This window comes from Mesoplodon mirus (genome assembly GCF_964341445.2).
Source record: "Mesoplodon mirus genome assembly, chromosome: 12".
Classification (NCBI taxonomy): domain Eukaryota; kingdom Metazoa; phylum Chordata; class Mammalia; order Artiodactyla; family Ziphiidae; genus Mesoplodon; species Mesoplodon mirus.
In genome coordinates, this window is record NC_138988.1 from 38,124,985 (window position 1) to 38,141,053 (window position 16,069).

The 16,069-nt window shown below is 48.7% G+C and overlaps 2 protein-coding genes across 3 annotated transcripts in view; one reads left to right on the top strand and one right to left on the bottom strand.

The window, feature by feature from the left end:
• IFRD2 (interferon related developmental regulator 2) overlaps positions 1-14,151 on the top strand; it is a 37,323-nt gene extending 23,172 nt beyond the window's left edge. The window contains exons 2-12 of one of the 2 annotated variants that reach the window (XM_082637530.1): positions 11,256-11,375; positions 11,461-11,545; positions 11,650-11,774; positions 11,859-12,016; positions 12,179-12,229; positions 12,315-12,493; positions 12,582-12,687; positions 13,034-13,171; positions 13,257-13,385; positions 13,465-13,560; positions 13,679-14,151. In XM_082637530.1, coding sequence (XP_082493656.1) covers positions 11,256-11,375; positions 11,461-11,545; positions 11,650-11,774; positions 11,859-12,016; positions 12,179-12,229; positions 12,315-12,493; positions 12,582-12,687; positions 13,034-13,171; positions 13,257-13,385; positions 13,465-13,560; positions 13,679-13,759 — 1,268 coding nt within the window. In that variant the 3' untranslated portion in view covers positions 13,760-14,151. Of the gene's footprint in view, positions 1-11,255; positions 11,376-11,460; positions 11,546-11,649; positions 11,775-11,858; positions 12,017-12,175; positions 12,230-12,314; positions 12,494-12,581; positions 12,688-13,033; positions 13,172-13,256; positions 13,386-13,464; positions 13,561-13,678 lie in introns of both variants that reach the window. The other variant, XM_082637529.1, reaches the window with a different exon arrangement.
• A 131-nt stretch (positions 14,152-14,282) lies between these two features.
• On the bottom strand, positions 14,283-15,413 carry LSMEM2 (leucine rich single-pass membrane protein 2; the record flags this gene model as incomplete). The annotated part of the gene is made up of 3 exons (XM_082637531.1): positions 14,283-14,813; positions 14,935-15,120; positions 15,215-15,413. 3 exons carry the CDS (start codon positions 15,411-15,413, stop codon positions 14,680-14,682), a joined length of 519 nt encoding a protein of 172 aa, XP_082493657.1. The 3' UTR covers positions 14,283-14,679.
• Positions 15,414-16,069: the final 656 nt, after the last annotated feature.

The following is a 16,069-nucleotide window of genomic DNA, read 5'->3' on the forward strand; positions in this document are numbered from 1 at the left end:
TATTTTTTAATAGATCTTTATTGGAGTATATTGTTTCCCAAAACTATGTTAGTTTCTGTTGTACACCAGAGTGAATCAGCCATGTGCATACATTTATCCCCATATCTCCTCCCTCTTGAGCTTCCCTCCCACCCTCACTATCCCACCCCTCTAGGTCATCGCAAAACATGGAGGTGATCTCCCTGTGCTTCCCACTAGCTAACTATTTTACATTCGGTAGTGTATATATGTTGATCCTACTCTCACTTTGTGCCAGCTTCCCCCTCCCACCCTGTGTCCTCAAGTCCATTCTCTATGTCTACATCTTTATTCCTGCCCTGCAAATAGGTTCATCAGTACCATTTTTTTTTCAGATTCCATATATGCTCTAGCACATGGTATTTGTTTTTCTCTTTCTGACTTACTTCACTCTGTATGACAGACTCTAGGTCCATCCACCTCACTACAAATAACTCAATTTCCTTTCTTTTTATGGCTGAGTAATATTCCATTGTATATATGTGTCACATCTTCTTTATCCATTCATCTGTTGATGGACATTTAGGTTGGTTCCATGTCCTGGCTATTGTAAATAGTGCTGCAGTGAGCATTGTGGTACATGTATCTTTTTGAAATATGATTTTCTCAGGGTATATGCCCAGTAGTGGGATTCCTAGGTCATATGGTAGTTCTATTTTTAGTTTTTTAAGGAACCTCCATACTGTTCTCCATAGTGGCTGTATCAATTTACATTCCCACCAACAGTGCAAGAGGGTTCCCTTTCCACCACACCCTCTCCAGCATTTATTGTTTCTAGATTTTTTGATAATGGCCATTCTGACTGGCATGAGGTGATTCCTCATTGTAGTTTTGATGTTCATTTCTCTAATAATTAGTGATGTTGAGCTTCTTTTTTTTTTTTTTTTTTTTAATTTATTTTTAATTTTTTTATTTTTTTGCTTTATAACAAATTTAATCAGTTATACATATACATATATTTCCATATCCCCTCCCTTTTGCGTCTCCCTCCCACCCTCCCTATCCCACCCCTCCAGGCAGTCACAAAGTATCGAGCTGATCTCCCTGTGCTATGCGGCTGCTTCCCGCTAGCTATCTACCTCACGTTTGGTAGTGTATATATGTCCATGCCGCTCTTTCACTTTGTCACAGCTTACCCTTCCCCCTCCCCATATCCTCAAGTCCATTCTCTAGTAGGTCTGTGTCTTTATTCCTGTCTTACCCCTATGTTCTTCATGACATTTTTTTTCCCTAAATTCCATATATATGTGTTAGCATACAGTATTTTTCTCTTTCTGACTTATGTTGAGCTTCTTTTCATGTGCCTCTTGACCATCTGTATGTCTTCCTTGGTGAAATGTCTGTTTAGGTCCTTTGCCCATGTTTTAATTAGATTGTTTGTTTTTTAGATGTTGGTCTGCATGAGCTGTTTGTATATTTTGAAGATTAATCCTTTGTCTTTTGTTTCATTTGCAAATATTTTCTCCATTCTGAGGGTTGTCTTTTTGTCTTGTTTATGGTTCCTTTGCTGTGCAAAAGCTTTTAAGTTTAATTAAGTCCCATTTGTTTATTTTTGTTTTTATTTCCATTACTCTAGGAGGTGGGTCAGAAAAGATCTTGCTGTGGTTTATGTCAAAGAGTGTTTTTCCTATGTTTTCCTCTAAGAGTTTTATAGTGTCCGGTCTTACATTTAGGTCTTTAATCCATTTAGAGTTTATTTTTGTGTATGGTGTTAGGGAGTGTTCTAATTGCATTCTTTTACATGTAGCTGTCCAGTTTTCCCAGCACCACTTATTGAAGAGGCTGTCTTTTCTCCATTGTATGTTCTTGCCTCCTTTGTCGTAAATTAAGTGACCATATGTGCATGGGTTTATCTCTGGGCATTCTATCCTGTACCATTAATCTATATTTCTGTTTTTGTGCCAGTACCATACTGTCTTGATTACTGTAGCTTTGTGATATAGTTTGAAGTTGTGGAGCCTGATTTCTCCAACTCTGTTTTTCTTTATCAAGATTGCTTTGGCAGGGCTTCCCTGGTGGTGCAGTGGTTGAGAGTCCGCCTGCCGATGCAGGGGTCGCGGGTTCATGCCCTGTTCCGGGAAGATCCCACATGCCGCAGAGTGGCTGGGCCAGTGGGCCATGGCCGCTGAGCCTGCGTGTCTGGAGCCTGTGCTCCGCAATGGGAGAGGCCACAACAGTAAGAGACCCGCGTACCGCAAAAAAAAAAAAAAAGATTGCTTTGGCTGTTCGGGGTCTTTTTTTTTTCCTAATTTTATTTATTTATTTATTTATTTTTGCTGGGTTGGGTCTTCGTTTCTGTGCGAGGGCTTTCTCTAGTTGTGGCAAGCGGGGGCCACTGTTCATCGTAGTGCACGGGCCTTCTCACCATCGCGGCCTCTCTTGTTGCAGAGCACAGGCTCCAGACGTGCAGGCTCAGTAGTTGTGGCTCATGGGCCTAGTTGCCCCGCGGCATGTGGGATCCTCCCAGACCAGGGCTCGAACCCGTGTCCCCTGCATTAGCAGGCAGACTCTCAACCACTGCGCCACCAGGGAAGCCCCTGTTCGGGGTCTTTTGTATTTCCATACGAATTGTAAAATTTTTTGTTCTAATTCTGTGAAGAATGCCATTGGTAGTTTGATAGGGATCGCATTGAATCTGTGAATTGCTTTGGGTAGTATAGTCATTTTCACAATATTGATTCTTCTAGTCCAGGAACATGGTATATTTCTTCATCTGTTTATGTCATCTTTGATTTTTTTCATCAGTGTTTTATAGTTTTCTGAGTACAGGTCTTTTGTCTCCTTAGGCAGGTTTATTCCTAGGTTTTTTTTTAAAATAAATGTATTTATTTTTATTTTTGGCTGTTTGGGGTCTTTGTCGCTGCATGCGGGCTTTGTCTAGTTGTCTTGAGCGGGGGCTACTCTTTGTTGTGGTGCACAGGCTTCTCATTGTGGAGTGCGGGCTCTAGGTGCGCAGGCTCAGTAGTTGTGGCGCATGGGCTTAGTTGCTCTGCGGCATGTGGGATCTTCCCGGACCAGGGCTCGAGCCCGTTTGTTTCCCCTGCATTGGCAGAAGGATTCTTAACCACTGCGCCACCAGGGAAGTCCTATTCCTAGGTATTTTATTCTTTTTGTTGCAGTGGTAAGTGGGATTGTTTCCTTTATTTCCCTTTCTGATTTTTCGTTGTTAATGTATAGGAATGCAAGAGATTTCTGTGCATTAATTTTGTATCCTGCAACTTTACCAAATTCATTGATTAGCTCTAGTAGTTTTCTGGTGGCATCTTTAGGATTCTCTACAGTATCATGTCACCTGCAATCAGTGACAGTTTTACTTCTTCTTTTCCAATTTGTATTGCTTTTATTTCTTTTTCTTCTCTGATTGCCGTGGCTAGGACTTCCAAAACTATGTTGAATAATAGTGGTGAGAGTGGACATCCTTGTCTTGTTCCTGATCTTAGAGGAAATGCTTTCAGTTTTTCACCATTGAGAATGATGTTTGCTGTGGGTTTGTTGTATATGGCCTTTATTATGTTGAGGTAGGTTCCCTCTGTGCCCACTTTCTGGAGAGTTTTTATCATAAACCGATGTTGAATTTTGTCAAAAGCTTTTTCTGGACCTATTGAGATGATCATATGGTTTTTATTCTTCAATTTGTTAATATGGTGTATCACATTGATTGATTTGTGTATATTGAAGAATCCTTGCATCCCTGGGATAAATCCCACTTGATCATGGTGTATGATCCTTTTAGTGTGTTGTTGGATTCTGTTTGCTAGGATTTTTTTTTTTTTTTTTTTTTTTGCGGTACGCGGGCCTCTTACTGTTGTGGCCTCTCCCGTTGCGGAGCACAGGCTCCGGACGCACAGGCTCAGCGGCCATGGCCCACAGGCCCAGCCGCTCCGCGGCATGTGGGATCCTCCCGGATCAGGGCACAAACCCGTATCCCCTGCATCAGCAGGCGGGCTCTCAACCACTGTGCCACCAGGGAAGCCCCTTTGTTGAGGATTTTTGCATCTATATTCATCAATGATATTGGTCTGTAATTTTCTTTTTTTGTAGTATCTTTGTCTGGTTTTGGTATCAGGGTGACAGTGGCCTCATAGAATGAATTTGGGAGTGTTCCTTCCTCCGCAATTTTTTGGAAGAGTTTGAGAAGGATGGGTGTTATCTCTTCTCTAAATGTTTGATAGACTTCACCTGTGAAGCCACCTGGTCCTGGATTTTTGTTTATTGGAAGATTTTAAATTACGGTTTCAATTTCATTACTTGTGATAAGTGTGTTTATGTTTTCTAACTCTTCCTGGTTCGGTCTTTACAAGAATTTGTCCCTTTCTTCATGGTTGTCCCAAATTCTTTACAAGAATTTGTCCCTTTCTTCATGGTTGTCCATTTTATTGGCATATAGTTGTTTGTAGTGTCTCTTGTAATTCTTTGTATTTCTGTGGTGTCAGTTGTGATTTCTCCCTTTTCATTTCTAATTTTATTGATTTGCGTCCTCTCCCTTTTTTTCTTGGTGAGTCTGGCTAAAGGTTTATCAATTTTGTTTATCTTCTCAAAGAACCAGCTTTTAGTTTTATTGATCTTTGCTATTGTTTTCTTCGTTTCTATTTCATTTATTTCTGCCCTGATCTTTATGATTTCTTTCCTTATACTGACTTTGGGTTTTCTTTGTTCTTCTTTCTCTAGCTGTTTTAAGTGTAGTGTTAGATTGTTTGAGATTTTTCTTATTTCTTGAGGTGAGATTGAATTGTTGTAAACTTCCCTCCTAGAACTGCTTTTAATGTGTCCCATAGGGTTTGGGTCGTCCTGTTTTCATTATCATTTGTTTCTGTATTTTTTTATTCTTCTTTGATTTCGTCAGTGATCTCTTGGTTATTTAGTAGCGCACTGTTTAGCCTCCATGTATTTGTGTTTTTTACAGTTTTTTTCTTGTAATTGATTTCCAATCTCATAGCATTGTTGTCAGAAATCTCTAGGTATTTTTTGAATTCCTCTTTGATTTCTTCAGTGATCCACTGGTTGTTTAGTAAAATATTGTTTAACCTCCACATGTTTGTGTTTTTTACAATGTTTTTCCTGTTATTGATTTTTTTCTTTATATTTTTATTGGAGTATAGTTGATTTACAGTGTTTGTTAGTTTCACATGTACAAAAAAGAGAATGTTATATATATATTCTTTTTCGAGTTCTTTTCCTATAAAGGTTATGAGAGAGTGTTGAGTAGAGTTCCCTGTGCTCTACAGTAGGTCCTTGTCGATTGTCTGTTTTATATACATTCGTGTGTATATGTTAATCCCAACCTACAGATTTATCCCTCCTTGCCCTCTATCCCCTTTGGTAACCATGAATTTCTTTCTTTTTCTTTTCTTGTTTTTTTTTGGCCATGCCGTGCGGCTTCTGGGATCTTAGTTCCGTGACCACGGATAGAACCCGGACCTTGGCAGTGAAAGCTCAGAGCCCTAATCACTGGACCCATGGGGAATTACCCATAAGTTTCTTTTCTAAATCTATGAGTCTGTTTTGTAAATTAGTTCATTTGTATCAGTTTTTAGATTCCACACATAAGTGATATCATAAGATGTTTTTGGTTCTTTGACTTACTGTGATCATCTCTAGGTCCTTCTTGTTGCTGCAAATAGAATTATTTTGTCCTTTTTTGTGGCCAATATTACATTGTATATATGTACCACATCTTCTTTATCCATTCATTTATCGATGGACATTTTGGTTGCTTCCTTGCCTTGGTTATTGTATATACTGTTGCAGTGCACGTAGGGGTGCATGAGCCATTTGGAACTATGGTGTTTTCTTGGTATTCTCCCAGAAGTGGGATTGCTGGATCATATGATTGCTCATTTTTCGTTTTTTTGAGGAACTTCACTGCTGCTCTCCATACTGGCTGTGCCCTTTTACATTCCCCCCAACAGTGTAGGAGGGTTCCCTTTTCTTCACGCCCTGTTCAGCATTTACTGTTTGTAGACTTTTTGAGGATGGCCATTCTGACTGGTGTGAGGTGATACCTCCTTTTAGTTTTGATTTGCATTTCTCTAATAATTAGCGATGCTGAGTATGTTTTTGGTTGCTTTTTTTTTTTGAAACAGTGAGAGTAAAATGTACCTCTTAAAATTGGATCTGTTTTGAATTCTGTTTTGATTACTTACTCCCAGACATTTCTCCAGGGCAGGTATCATTTATTTACGGCCCCACAGGCCTTGTGAATATTAAGTATCCAGAAGCACTGTTTTTAGAGTTGTTGTTACTCTTAACTGCCACATGGTGGCAGGGTTATGCATGCCCAACTTTGGGTCTTAGGGCAACCAGAGCCTTAGTTAAAGAAAGTCCTGTTCCTGGGTTGTAACTGAGAGTAGAATGTGCCAGAAGAAACACCCAAGGGCTTGTGTCTCCTCACTTCTTCCCTCTTACCCTTCACCCTCCAGACAAATCGCAACCCCTGTAAAACCACGATGCTGACAGTATTGAGTGTACTTTGGTGGGGGACTCTATGGAAGGAGGATGGAGGTGGGAACTCCACCACCAGGAGACGTGCAGCCCAGGTGACTTTTTAAAAAAATTTTAATCTTATTTATTTGTTTTTTGGCCGTGCTGGGGTCTTCGTTGCTGCGCGCAGGCTTTCTCTACTTGCGGCGAGCGGGGGCTGTTCTTCGTTGCAGTGCGTGGGCTTCTCATTGCGGTGGCTTCTCTCGTGGTGGAGCACAGGCTCTGGGCGCACGGGCTTCAGTAGTTGCGGCACGCCGGCTCAGTAGTTGTGGAGCACGGGCTTAGTTGCTCCGCAGCATGTGGGATCTTCCCAGACCAGGGATCGAACCCGTGTCCCCTGCACTGGCAGGTGGATTCTCAACTGCTGTGCCACCAGGGAAGCCCCCAGGTGACTTTTCAAAGCTCTTCTAGCCTAGAGGGTCCACCATCCTTTGGGTGCACTATGTTTGGTTTAGCTGTAGGAGGGTCTGCCTTGATCTGGAGATTTTGTCTCATCCAGAAGGGACCAGGCACTCCAGGTCCAAGAGGGCTCATCTGCTGGCACATCCTCCCCGGCTCGCTCAGGCCCACAACAGTCCTGCCTTTGGACCCAACCTGCTTAAGCTCCATGGATGTGACTCCAGCCTAGGTCCCTGAGGCCTGAGGAGAATAGAGTAGGGATTTCTTTCTTTCTTTCTTCCTTCCTTCTTTCCTTTTCTTTTTCTTTCCTTCTCTTTCTTAGTTGAATTTTTCTTTTATTTTAGCATATAGTTGATTTACCATATTGTGTTTGTTTTAGGTATACAGCAATGTCATTCTGTTGCACATTTACATATATCTGCTCTTTTTCAGATTCTTTTTTTTTTTAATATTTATTTATTTGGCTGCACTGGGTCTTAGTTGTGGCATGCAGGATCTAGTTCCCTGACTAGGGATCGAACCCCAGACCTCCTGTGTTTGGAGCGTGGAGTCTTAACTTCTGAACCACCAGGAAAGTTCCTTTTTTCAGATATAGGGTCTGAGTAGAGTTCCCTGTGCTCTACAGCAGGTTCTTGTTGATTATCCATTTTATATATATTGTGTAAATGTTAATCCCAGCCCCCTAATTTTTCCCACCCCTTTTCCCATACCCACCCCCCAAGTAATTGTGCCTTCTCTCTCTGGCGGACCTAGGCTGCTGCTGCCCTTTTTTTTGGCTACATTGGGTCTTCGTTGCTATGCACGGGCTTTCTCTAGTTGCAGAGAGCGGGAGCTACTCTTTGTTGTGGTGCGCAGGCTTTTCATTGCGGTGGCTTCTCTTGTTGCAGAGCACAGGCACTAAGTGCGTGGGCTTCAGTGGCACGCGGGCTCAGTAGTTGTAGTGCATGGGCTTAGTTGCTTCGCGGCATGTGGGATCTTCCTAGACCAGGGCTCAAACCCGTGTCCCCTGCATTGGCAGGAGGATTCTTAACCACTGCGCCACCAGGGAAGTCCGGGCCTAGGCTTCTTAGGAGTACACCCTCATTTGCCACAGTCCAGCCTCTTCAAGCTGTCTCCACACAGCCAACCCTGGTCTGACCTCTGGAGCCTGATATTCAGCACCCCGCCCCCACCAACAGAGGAGCGTCTCAGGCTCTGGTGCACAGGGTGGTGCACAGGGTGGAGGTGACTACCTTATGTGCAGATTACTCTCCTTTTGCCATTGCAAACACATTGCTGCACTGTCCTCATAGGGTCTGGACCTTCCCCTTTGTCTAGGCTAAGGTCCCTGTCAGTGATCAGGCTTCCCAGGGTGCTGGAATATGTTTACCTTCACTGCTCCTTCCCTGGGGCACTAGATTCCTAGTGTCTAGATTCCTTCCCCACCCCACCCCGCCTTTCTTTTTTTTTTTTTTAAGCCGAGTCTCACTGCTTCGTAATCTTAGTTCTTTGACCAGGGGTGGAACCCATGACCCCCGCAGAGGAAACGTGGAGTCCTAACCACTGGACCGCAAGGGAATTCCCTTTCTTTTTCCTTTTGACCTTCCCGGTTATGTGGAGGTTTTCTTGCCCTTTCGGAAGTCTGAGGTGTTCCTCCGGCATTCAGTAGGTATGTGTGAATCATTCCACTGGTAGGTGTATTTTTAATGTCCTTGTAGGAGAGAGTGAGCTCGCCATCCTACTCCTCTGCCATCTTAATCCTGTCTTGAAAAGTGAGTTTTAGACAGTAGGTACTGACCTCAATTAGCAAAACTAAAATTTAATATTTATTAAAACATAATTTTTTGTAGGTGTGAAAAAAAAATTTTTTTCTTTAACCATTTTTACCAAATATAGCCAAATTAATCGGGTACAAGTTAGTGGGCTACAGTTTTATAATCAAAGGGAGAGTGGGGAGGGGGAGAAGACCACCTGCTTCCTCATCCTTGAGTAGACATCAAGCTTCCATCATCAGCTCCTCCTCCACGTGGGGAGTTTTCTTGTCATTACATGGTCAAAGCAGGACTGTCATGGTGCAATGGAAATGAGCAAAAAGGCAGTAATGTATAATAAAATGATAATTCAAGTTTTAGTATAATGTCAGCCTTTCCTTATATTTTTGTTTTTAGTGCATGCAGAGGAGTGTGTCCTGGGAATCATTAATTTATGGAGCTCACTGGGCAGGATGTGGGTCACATTCCACCATTGTTGTGTTGTTTTGTGGCATGTCTCATGTTTCTGTTGCATGGGTTTGTGGTTAAGCAAACCTGCTTTCTTGAGTGATCATTAACTTACAGGGTCTCCCATACTTTTTTCTTTACTTATAATCCCTTACTGGGATTAACTATTTAATTACTTGCTTTGTCCTTTTACTCTGTCCCTATCATTGACACCGGGTTGTGGTGAAGGAAAGTGTAATGTTTACTGTAAGGTGCGAATAAAAGGAGAAGCCGTGGCTGGTGCTCAAAAACCCTGAACACCCCAAAGGGTTTCTATAAAGCACTTTTTTTTTTTTGGCTGCATTGGGTCTTCGTTACTGCACGCTGGCTTTCTCTAGTTGCGGCGAGCGGGGGCTTCTCATTGTGGTGGCTTCTCATATTGCAGAGCACGGGCTCTAGGGCACGTGGCCTTCAGTAGTTGTGGCGCACGGGATTAGGCGCTCTGTGGCATGTGGGATCTTCCCTGACCAGGGCTCAGACCCGTGTCCCCTGCATTGGCAGGTGGATTCTTAACCACTGCGCCACCAGGGACGTCCCTGTAAAGCGTTTTTAAGGGCGAGGTGAGGGAGAGGGGTCCCAGCGAATGTGATCAGCTCGTGCACAATTCTCTGATTGGTTGATGGTGAGGTAACAGGGCAGTGTCATGGTGTTAACGTTATCAATCCTTAGGCTCCAGTAGGTCTGGGGGCTACGTGCTCACGGTCATCACGTAGTTAACTTCTTCCATTTGGTGGTGGTTTTAGCACCTTTAAAACAACTCAGGAAATGTGCATCTGATACTATTATCTAGGAACTTCAGAGATGAGCTACAACAGAGGATATGGTGGAGGGGTCTGTCCCAGTAAGACCCCATAGGGTCCTGCTTGGTTACAAGGGGACACTGAAGAAAGCAGCAATACTCCAGAAGGCCTAGTGCTGGGGGACGAGTTCACGGAGTGGTGTCAGTCCCAGACAGGAACCAAGGAAGCCTCAAGGGAGGGGCTTCTGGGTGAGTCTTGAGAAGGTCAAGAGGAGAGCACCATTTAGAGGCAACACGCTGGGTGAGGGCCTGATATCTGGAGGGACCATGGCATGGTGAAACAAATGAGGGAAGGCTGGGCTGCTTTGGTCAGCTAGGGCAGTGAGAGAGGACTGAGCAGTGTGTGCTGGACTTTGTCCGGCAGGCACAGGGAGTATGTACGTAGTTCCTGGAAGTAGGGCCAGCCTGGTGACCAGAACCTGTCTGGGGCTCCTGCTGCAGCAGCTGCCCTTACACATAAGTGTTCCAGCTCTGCTGACCCTCACAGTCTGCTGTGTTCACCTTTTTCAAGGGCTCATGAAGTCAGGGGCCACTCAGCTTTCTGCACTTCCCAGGGTCAGGAGGAGCCTGTGTGTCCATCCACCCAGGGCTGAAGGCCTGGAGTGGACCAAGGGGGGCTCAGGAGACAGTATGCTTGAGGCCTGGGGCATTCACCTACATCCACTAGGAGCTGGGCCTCTGCCCCCAGTGCTGATGGGTGACCTGATGAGCTTGTTGGCCCACCGAAGAGCCATAACTAGTCACTTGTCCAGTCATTGTCTTCACTTAACCTTGCCCAGAAGAGGTGTTTCTCATCTCTTTTACAACGGAGAAACTGAGGCTTTGAAGAGTAGGCACCTGAGCTGGTTACGCCCCTGTTAAGATGTAGAGCTGGGATTTGAACCCCGGTTCTGTCAGACTTCCCTGACCCTTTCCCTGGCCATTTTGGGGAGTAATCTGGGCTGGTGGTTGAACTCCCCCAGGATGCGCCTGGATATGCCCCACTGCAGGCTGAGCCACAGGCCTAGGTAGGGCCTGTGCAGCCCCTTCCGCCTCTGCCCACCTCTAAGTCTCCTTCTTAAAGCAAGCTCTAGTCTCAGGGAGGATCTGCTCACCAAGCCTGTCAGGTGGTTGGGCCTGGCGTGTGACTCTCCCCGGCAGATAGACTTCTTTCCCTTTCTCTTGCTTCCTGGCTCAGAGTCCCCGGCATCAGCCTCTGTGCCTCCCACTTCAGCCTTGAGAAGGGCAGCATTCTGTCTTGTGGGGTCATGAGGCCGGGTGAGGTAACCCCAGCCATCACTCATCAATGAAGGCAGACCATGTGCCCCATTCCACCCTCCTAGGTGCCCGGAGCAGCACCCAAGCTGACTCAGGTTCCAGTGAGGATGAGGCAGCCAGTGAGGCCCGCAGCACCACCAGTGAATGTCCCAGCCTTCTTAGCACCGCAGCAGAGGAAAGCTTTGGTGAGAGTGGGTGGGAATATGGCAGGGACTCAGTGGGGCTCCGGGGGCTGGGGCACGAAGCGGGGATGACGAGCTGGCCTTGCAGGGGGGGATGCCGTGGATGAGCAGGGTCAGCAGGAAGACCTTGAGGAGAAGTTGAAGGAATATGTGGACTGCCTCACAGACAAGAGGTACCCCTGACTTCCAACCAATCCCTTCCCGTGTCCCTGCTTAGCCCATGCCAAATGTGACCCAGGTAGGATTGGCCCACAAAACCCCTTTCTTCCTCCCCCAGTGCCAAGACCCGGCAGGGTGCTCTTGAGAGCCTGCGTCTGGCCCTAGCAGCACACTTACTCCCCGACTTCTTGCTGGAGCGCCGCCTCACACTGGCTGATGCCTTGGAAAAGTGCCTCAAGAAAGGTTGGGCCTGGGGGCGCACGGGGGGCCTGAACTGGCTGGGTACTGACCCTTGCTGCATTGACTGACTGGAAGGCATCCCTGCAGGGAAGGGCGAGGAACAGGCCCTTGCCGCTGCTGTGCTAGGCCTGCTGTGCATTCAGCTGGGCCCTGGACCCAAGGGTGAGGAGTTATTCCACAGCCTGCAGCCCCTGCTGGTCTCTGTGCTCAGTGACAGCACAGCTAGCCCGGCTGCCCGGCTCCACGTGAGTGTTCCTTGCCCTGTAACAGCCTTCCTTCACCTAATCCCTAAGCAGAGACATGGGTTCCACCTGCCTCCAGGCTCCCCTGCTCCAAGGGTGAGCCCCGTGGCTGGGAACCCAGGCTCACCCTCTGACCACAGCCTGGCTTTGCCCTCCTCCCAGCAGTGCGCTTCTGCTCTTGGCCTGGGCTGCTACGTGGCTGCCGCCGATGTACAGGTAAGTGGCCTTCAGGTACAGGCAGTAGAGCACGTAGGCCCTAGCTCTGCCCCTGAGCCACTCCCCTGCCTCCTTGTGCCCCTAGGACCTGGTCTCCTGCCTCACCTGCTTGGAAGGCATTTTCAGCCGGTCCTGTGGTGTGGGTGGCTCCACAGCCCCTGTGGTCCCTGTCAGCCTGCAGGGCTTGCTCTGTGCTGCCCTGCAGGCCTGGGCCTTGCTAGTCACCATCTGCCCCAGCACCCATATCAGCCGCATCCTGGACAGGTAGGGGTGACTGCCCACTGGGAGTGGGAGGGGAAGGGTGAAGAGGCCCTCCAGCCCACACACATGGCTCAGCCTGCTCCTTCCCCAGGCAGCTGCCCTGGCTGCCCCAGCTCTTGTCCAGTGAAAGTGTGAACCTGCGGATGGCTGCCGGTGAGACCATCGCATTGCTTTTTGAGCTCACCCGGGACCTTGAGGTGTGAGAGATGGCGGGGGTGGGGGTGGTGCAGGGGAGGGTGCCTGCTGACACCACCTGCCCATCTCAGGCTGGGTGCAGGGGATGCCATAGAAAACAAGGTAGCCTTAGGTCATTATGGAGGGGAAGTAGCCCCAACACAGACTCAGAGGCCAAGTGCTCTGATGGGGCCCCTTAGCGGAGGTGTCTGGCACAGGCAGGGGCCAAGAAGGGATGCTGCAGGGGAGGGTCAGGCAGAGAAGAAAATGACTTTCTTGGTGAAAGGAAGGGTTTGGGTGACCCCACTGTGTTAAAAGCCAACAGAGCTCAGGCTTCTGCTCCTATGTCCTCCATCGCTCCCACTGCAGGAGGACTTTGTTTACAAGGACATGGAGGCCCTCTGCGGCACGCTGCGCACTCTGGCCACTGACAGCAACAAGTATCGGGCCAAGGCTGACCGCCGGCGCCAACGCTCTACCTTCCGGGCCGTGCTGCACTTTGTCGAGGTACGTGTGAGAAGGGATGCGTCCTAGTGAGGGCGCACCCCCAGGCATAGCTGCCAAGCCCAGTCACAGCCCCTCTACCCTGCAGGGCGGCGAGTGTGAGGAGGAGACAGTCCGCTTCGGGCTTGAGGTGCTCTATGTGGACAGCTGGGCTCGGCGCCGGGTCTACGCTGCCTTCAAGGACGCGCTGGGTTCCGGCATGCACCACCACCTCCAGGTGGGGAGGCAGACAGGGAAGGGGTACCCCGCTTGGCTGTTTCAGACTGGCCTGAGCTCACTGCCTTCTTTGCCCCCAGAACAACGAGCTACTCCGTGACATCTTTGGTCTGGGCCCTGTGCTGGTGCTGGATGCCACTGCCCTGAAGGCCTGCAAAATCTCACGTTTTGAGAAGGTTTGCCCCTTTGTCTTCCCTCCATTCCTTGTGGCCTGGAGCTCTGCAGGGGCTGGAGGAGAAGCCCTGGGCTGCCTCCTCCCAGCTCACTAGACCCTCACTCTTTGTCCCACCTCAGCACCTGTACAACGCTGCTGCCTTCAAAGCCAGGACCAAGGCGCGCAGCCGCGTGCGGGACAAGCGGGCAGACATCCTGTGAGGACCAGCCGAAGAGGAGACTGTCTACATCCTTGCCCGTATTTTTAACAGAAGACAGTGCAATACCTGGTCCCTGCCAGGCATTGTCGCTTTATTTTTTTAATGACAAAACCAAAAACAGACATGGGGGTGGGTGGCTGGAGGCCAGGCCACTTGGGACCTTCGCGCTTTGCCCCTGCGCCAGCCCTGTCTCAGGGCTGTGGGGCAGGCAGAAGAGGGCTGTCCCTTTCTCAGGCCTTGCTCCCCTGGGATGACCCACTTTCTTGGGGGGGAGGTGATAGTATCTGGACAACTGCCACTACAACATGTGGGGAGGTGAGGCTACCTGGAGTGGATTTATATGCTGAGTTTTAAAGATTTTAGAGATAATTAAACAATGTGCAACCTTCTGTGGCCCTGGCTTCTGGGTGTTTCTGCCTGCCCTCCCTATCCACCAATCCAGGCTTGGACCCAGCTGGGCCTCCCTATCTCCATCTCACCTTTGCCCTCCAAAATAATCTCTCCCCAGGAGCCCTCCTCCCCCTACTCAGAGCCCAGCCTGTCTTTTGAGAGCTGAGGCTGGACTCCCACTGGGAGGCCCAGTAGAGTTTGGGTGACCAGGGTGGGCAGCTATTTTTAGACTTCTGAACCTGCTATCTGGAGGAGGCCAGAGGGTGCTGACAGGCCCCAAGAGGAGCCAGGAGGCTGGTGTCGCTTCCTCTGACCTTGGGCCACACCATGTGGGGCCCTGGCACCAGAAGGCTTGGCTAGGCCTAGCTTGAGAAGGCAAGAAAGGCAGGCAGCTGCAGGGTCAGATCAGGCTCTTATACGAAAACCTCACCAAAGAAGTAGTGTGGAGCAGTAGTGGGAGAGGGGAAAGCTACCAGTGGCTACTTTATTCCCCCCTACATATACCCCCAGGCCCCAGGTCCAAGTGGCATCTCAACTGGGTGCTCGGGCCTCGCTTGAGTTGAGCCTCCGCAGCTGGCTGAGGCTGGCGAGCCGGAGTTTGAGCAGCACTTCCTCCTGCGTTCGCAGTGTGTGCGCCAGCACGCGTAGGGATTCGCTCTGCAGCACTAAGACAGGTGGGCGGTAACGGGGGATTATCAGACCACATGCAACCCTGCAACACCCGACCCTCCCAGCCCTTCACTGCCTCGGTCTCTCCATTCCACTGGCTTCCTGCGCCCTCCTTACCACTCAGGTAGACGGCCAGGACAGCCAGCGCCAGGCAGGTGAGCACCAGCAGCGCAAGCAGCAGCAGGAAGCTGCCGCGGCTGTGCACAGGGCTGCAGCTGGTCTGGGCGCACATCGATGGAGGCACGATGCCCAGCAGCTCATCCCATGGCTGCGCCTCCTTGGCCAGGTAGGGCCATAGTGAACCTGCGGGGCAAACGGGGGATCAGGAGGGCGGCAGGTGCGCCTGCTTTCCTCCCTTCTCCCAGTCCATGGGTCCCACTCCCCTGTACCCTTTCACCTCCACTGTGTAGATCGCTGATGGACTCCACCCGGTGTAGGCGAACCTCCTGCACATGATTAGGAGCCAGTGGTGCCCTGCTCGTCGGTGCCACGGTGTCTGCAGGGGCAGCGTGGGGCTGATTCAGCCAGCAGGTCATGCCCTCCCTTCTAGATGGCGTCGAGCGGCAGCAGGGGCTCAGAAGAGGTAGAAGGGGCATTTGGCTCCTGATCCCCTAAAACCAACTCAGGAGTGACCCGTGATTTGGAAGCAAGACAACGTGAAAACTGCGTACGCCTGTTTCACCCACAGTAGCAGAAGTTGCTGCTTGACTTAACATTTGTTTCCTTCCAAGCACCTCAGGGACTTTCAGGCATTCCTCTCTGCTTGCCCATTTCTAGAGAATTTATCAGCCTTAGAGAACTCAACCCACAGCCCATGAAGTTCATTCCTGCTTCTGCTGTCAGTTTTCCCTGCAGACCCTGTGCCTGGGGCCTTCTCCTGGTCCCCAGCAGAAGCAGCCCTATTCTAGCCGGCTTTTTGCCTTCTGCTCCCGGCCTCAGCTCTGCCTCCTTTTTCATACTAAGTGGGATTCTGCTGTGAGCCCTGCTGTTCTCACTCAACATCATGAGAGGAGACCCGCCTTTGTTAGCGAACTGTTCCACTTGCCTTTGAAGTCTCCCCTCAGGTATCTCTTTGAGGCTGCCTGGGCATTTAGGTTGTTTCCAATCCCCTTCCTAAATTAATAACCCCTAGAAAAGGACACGCATCATTGAGTATAAAGGCTTTCCCCCAACTTCCCAATAGTTATTAAGGATGGATTCCCAGAAGCAGAATTACTAGGTCAAACAGCAGGGACTTTTTCTTTTAAGCTAG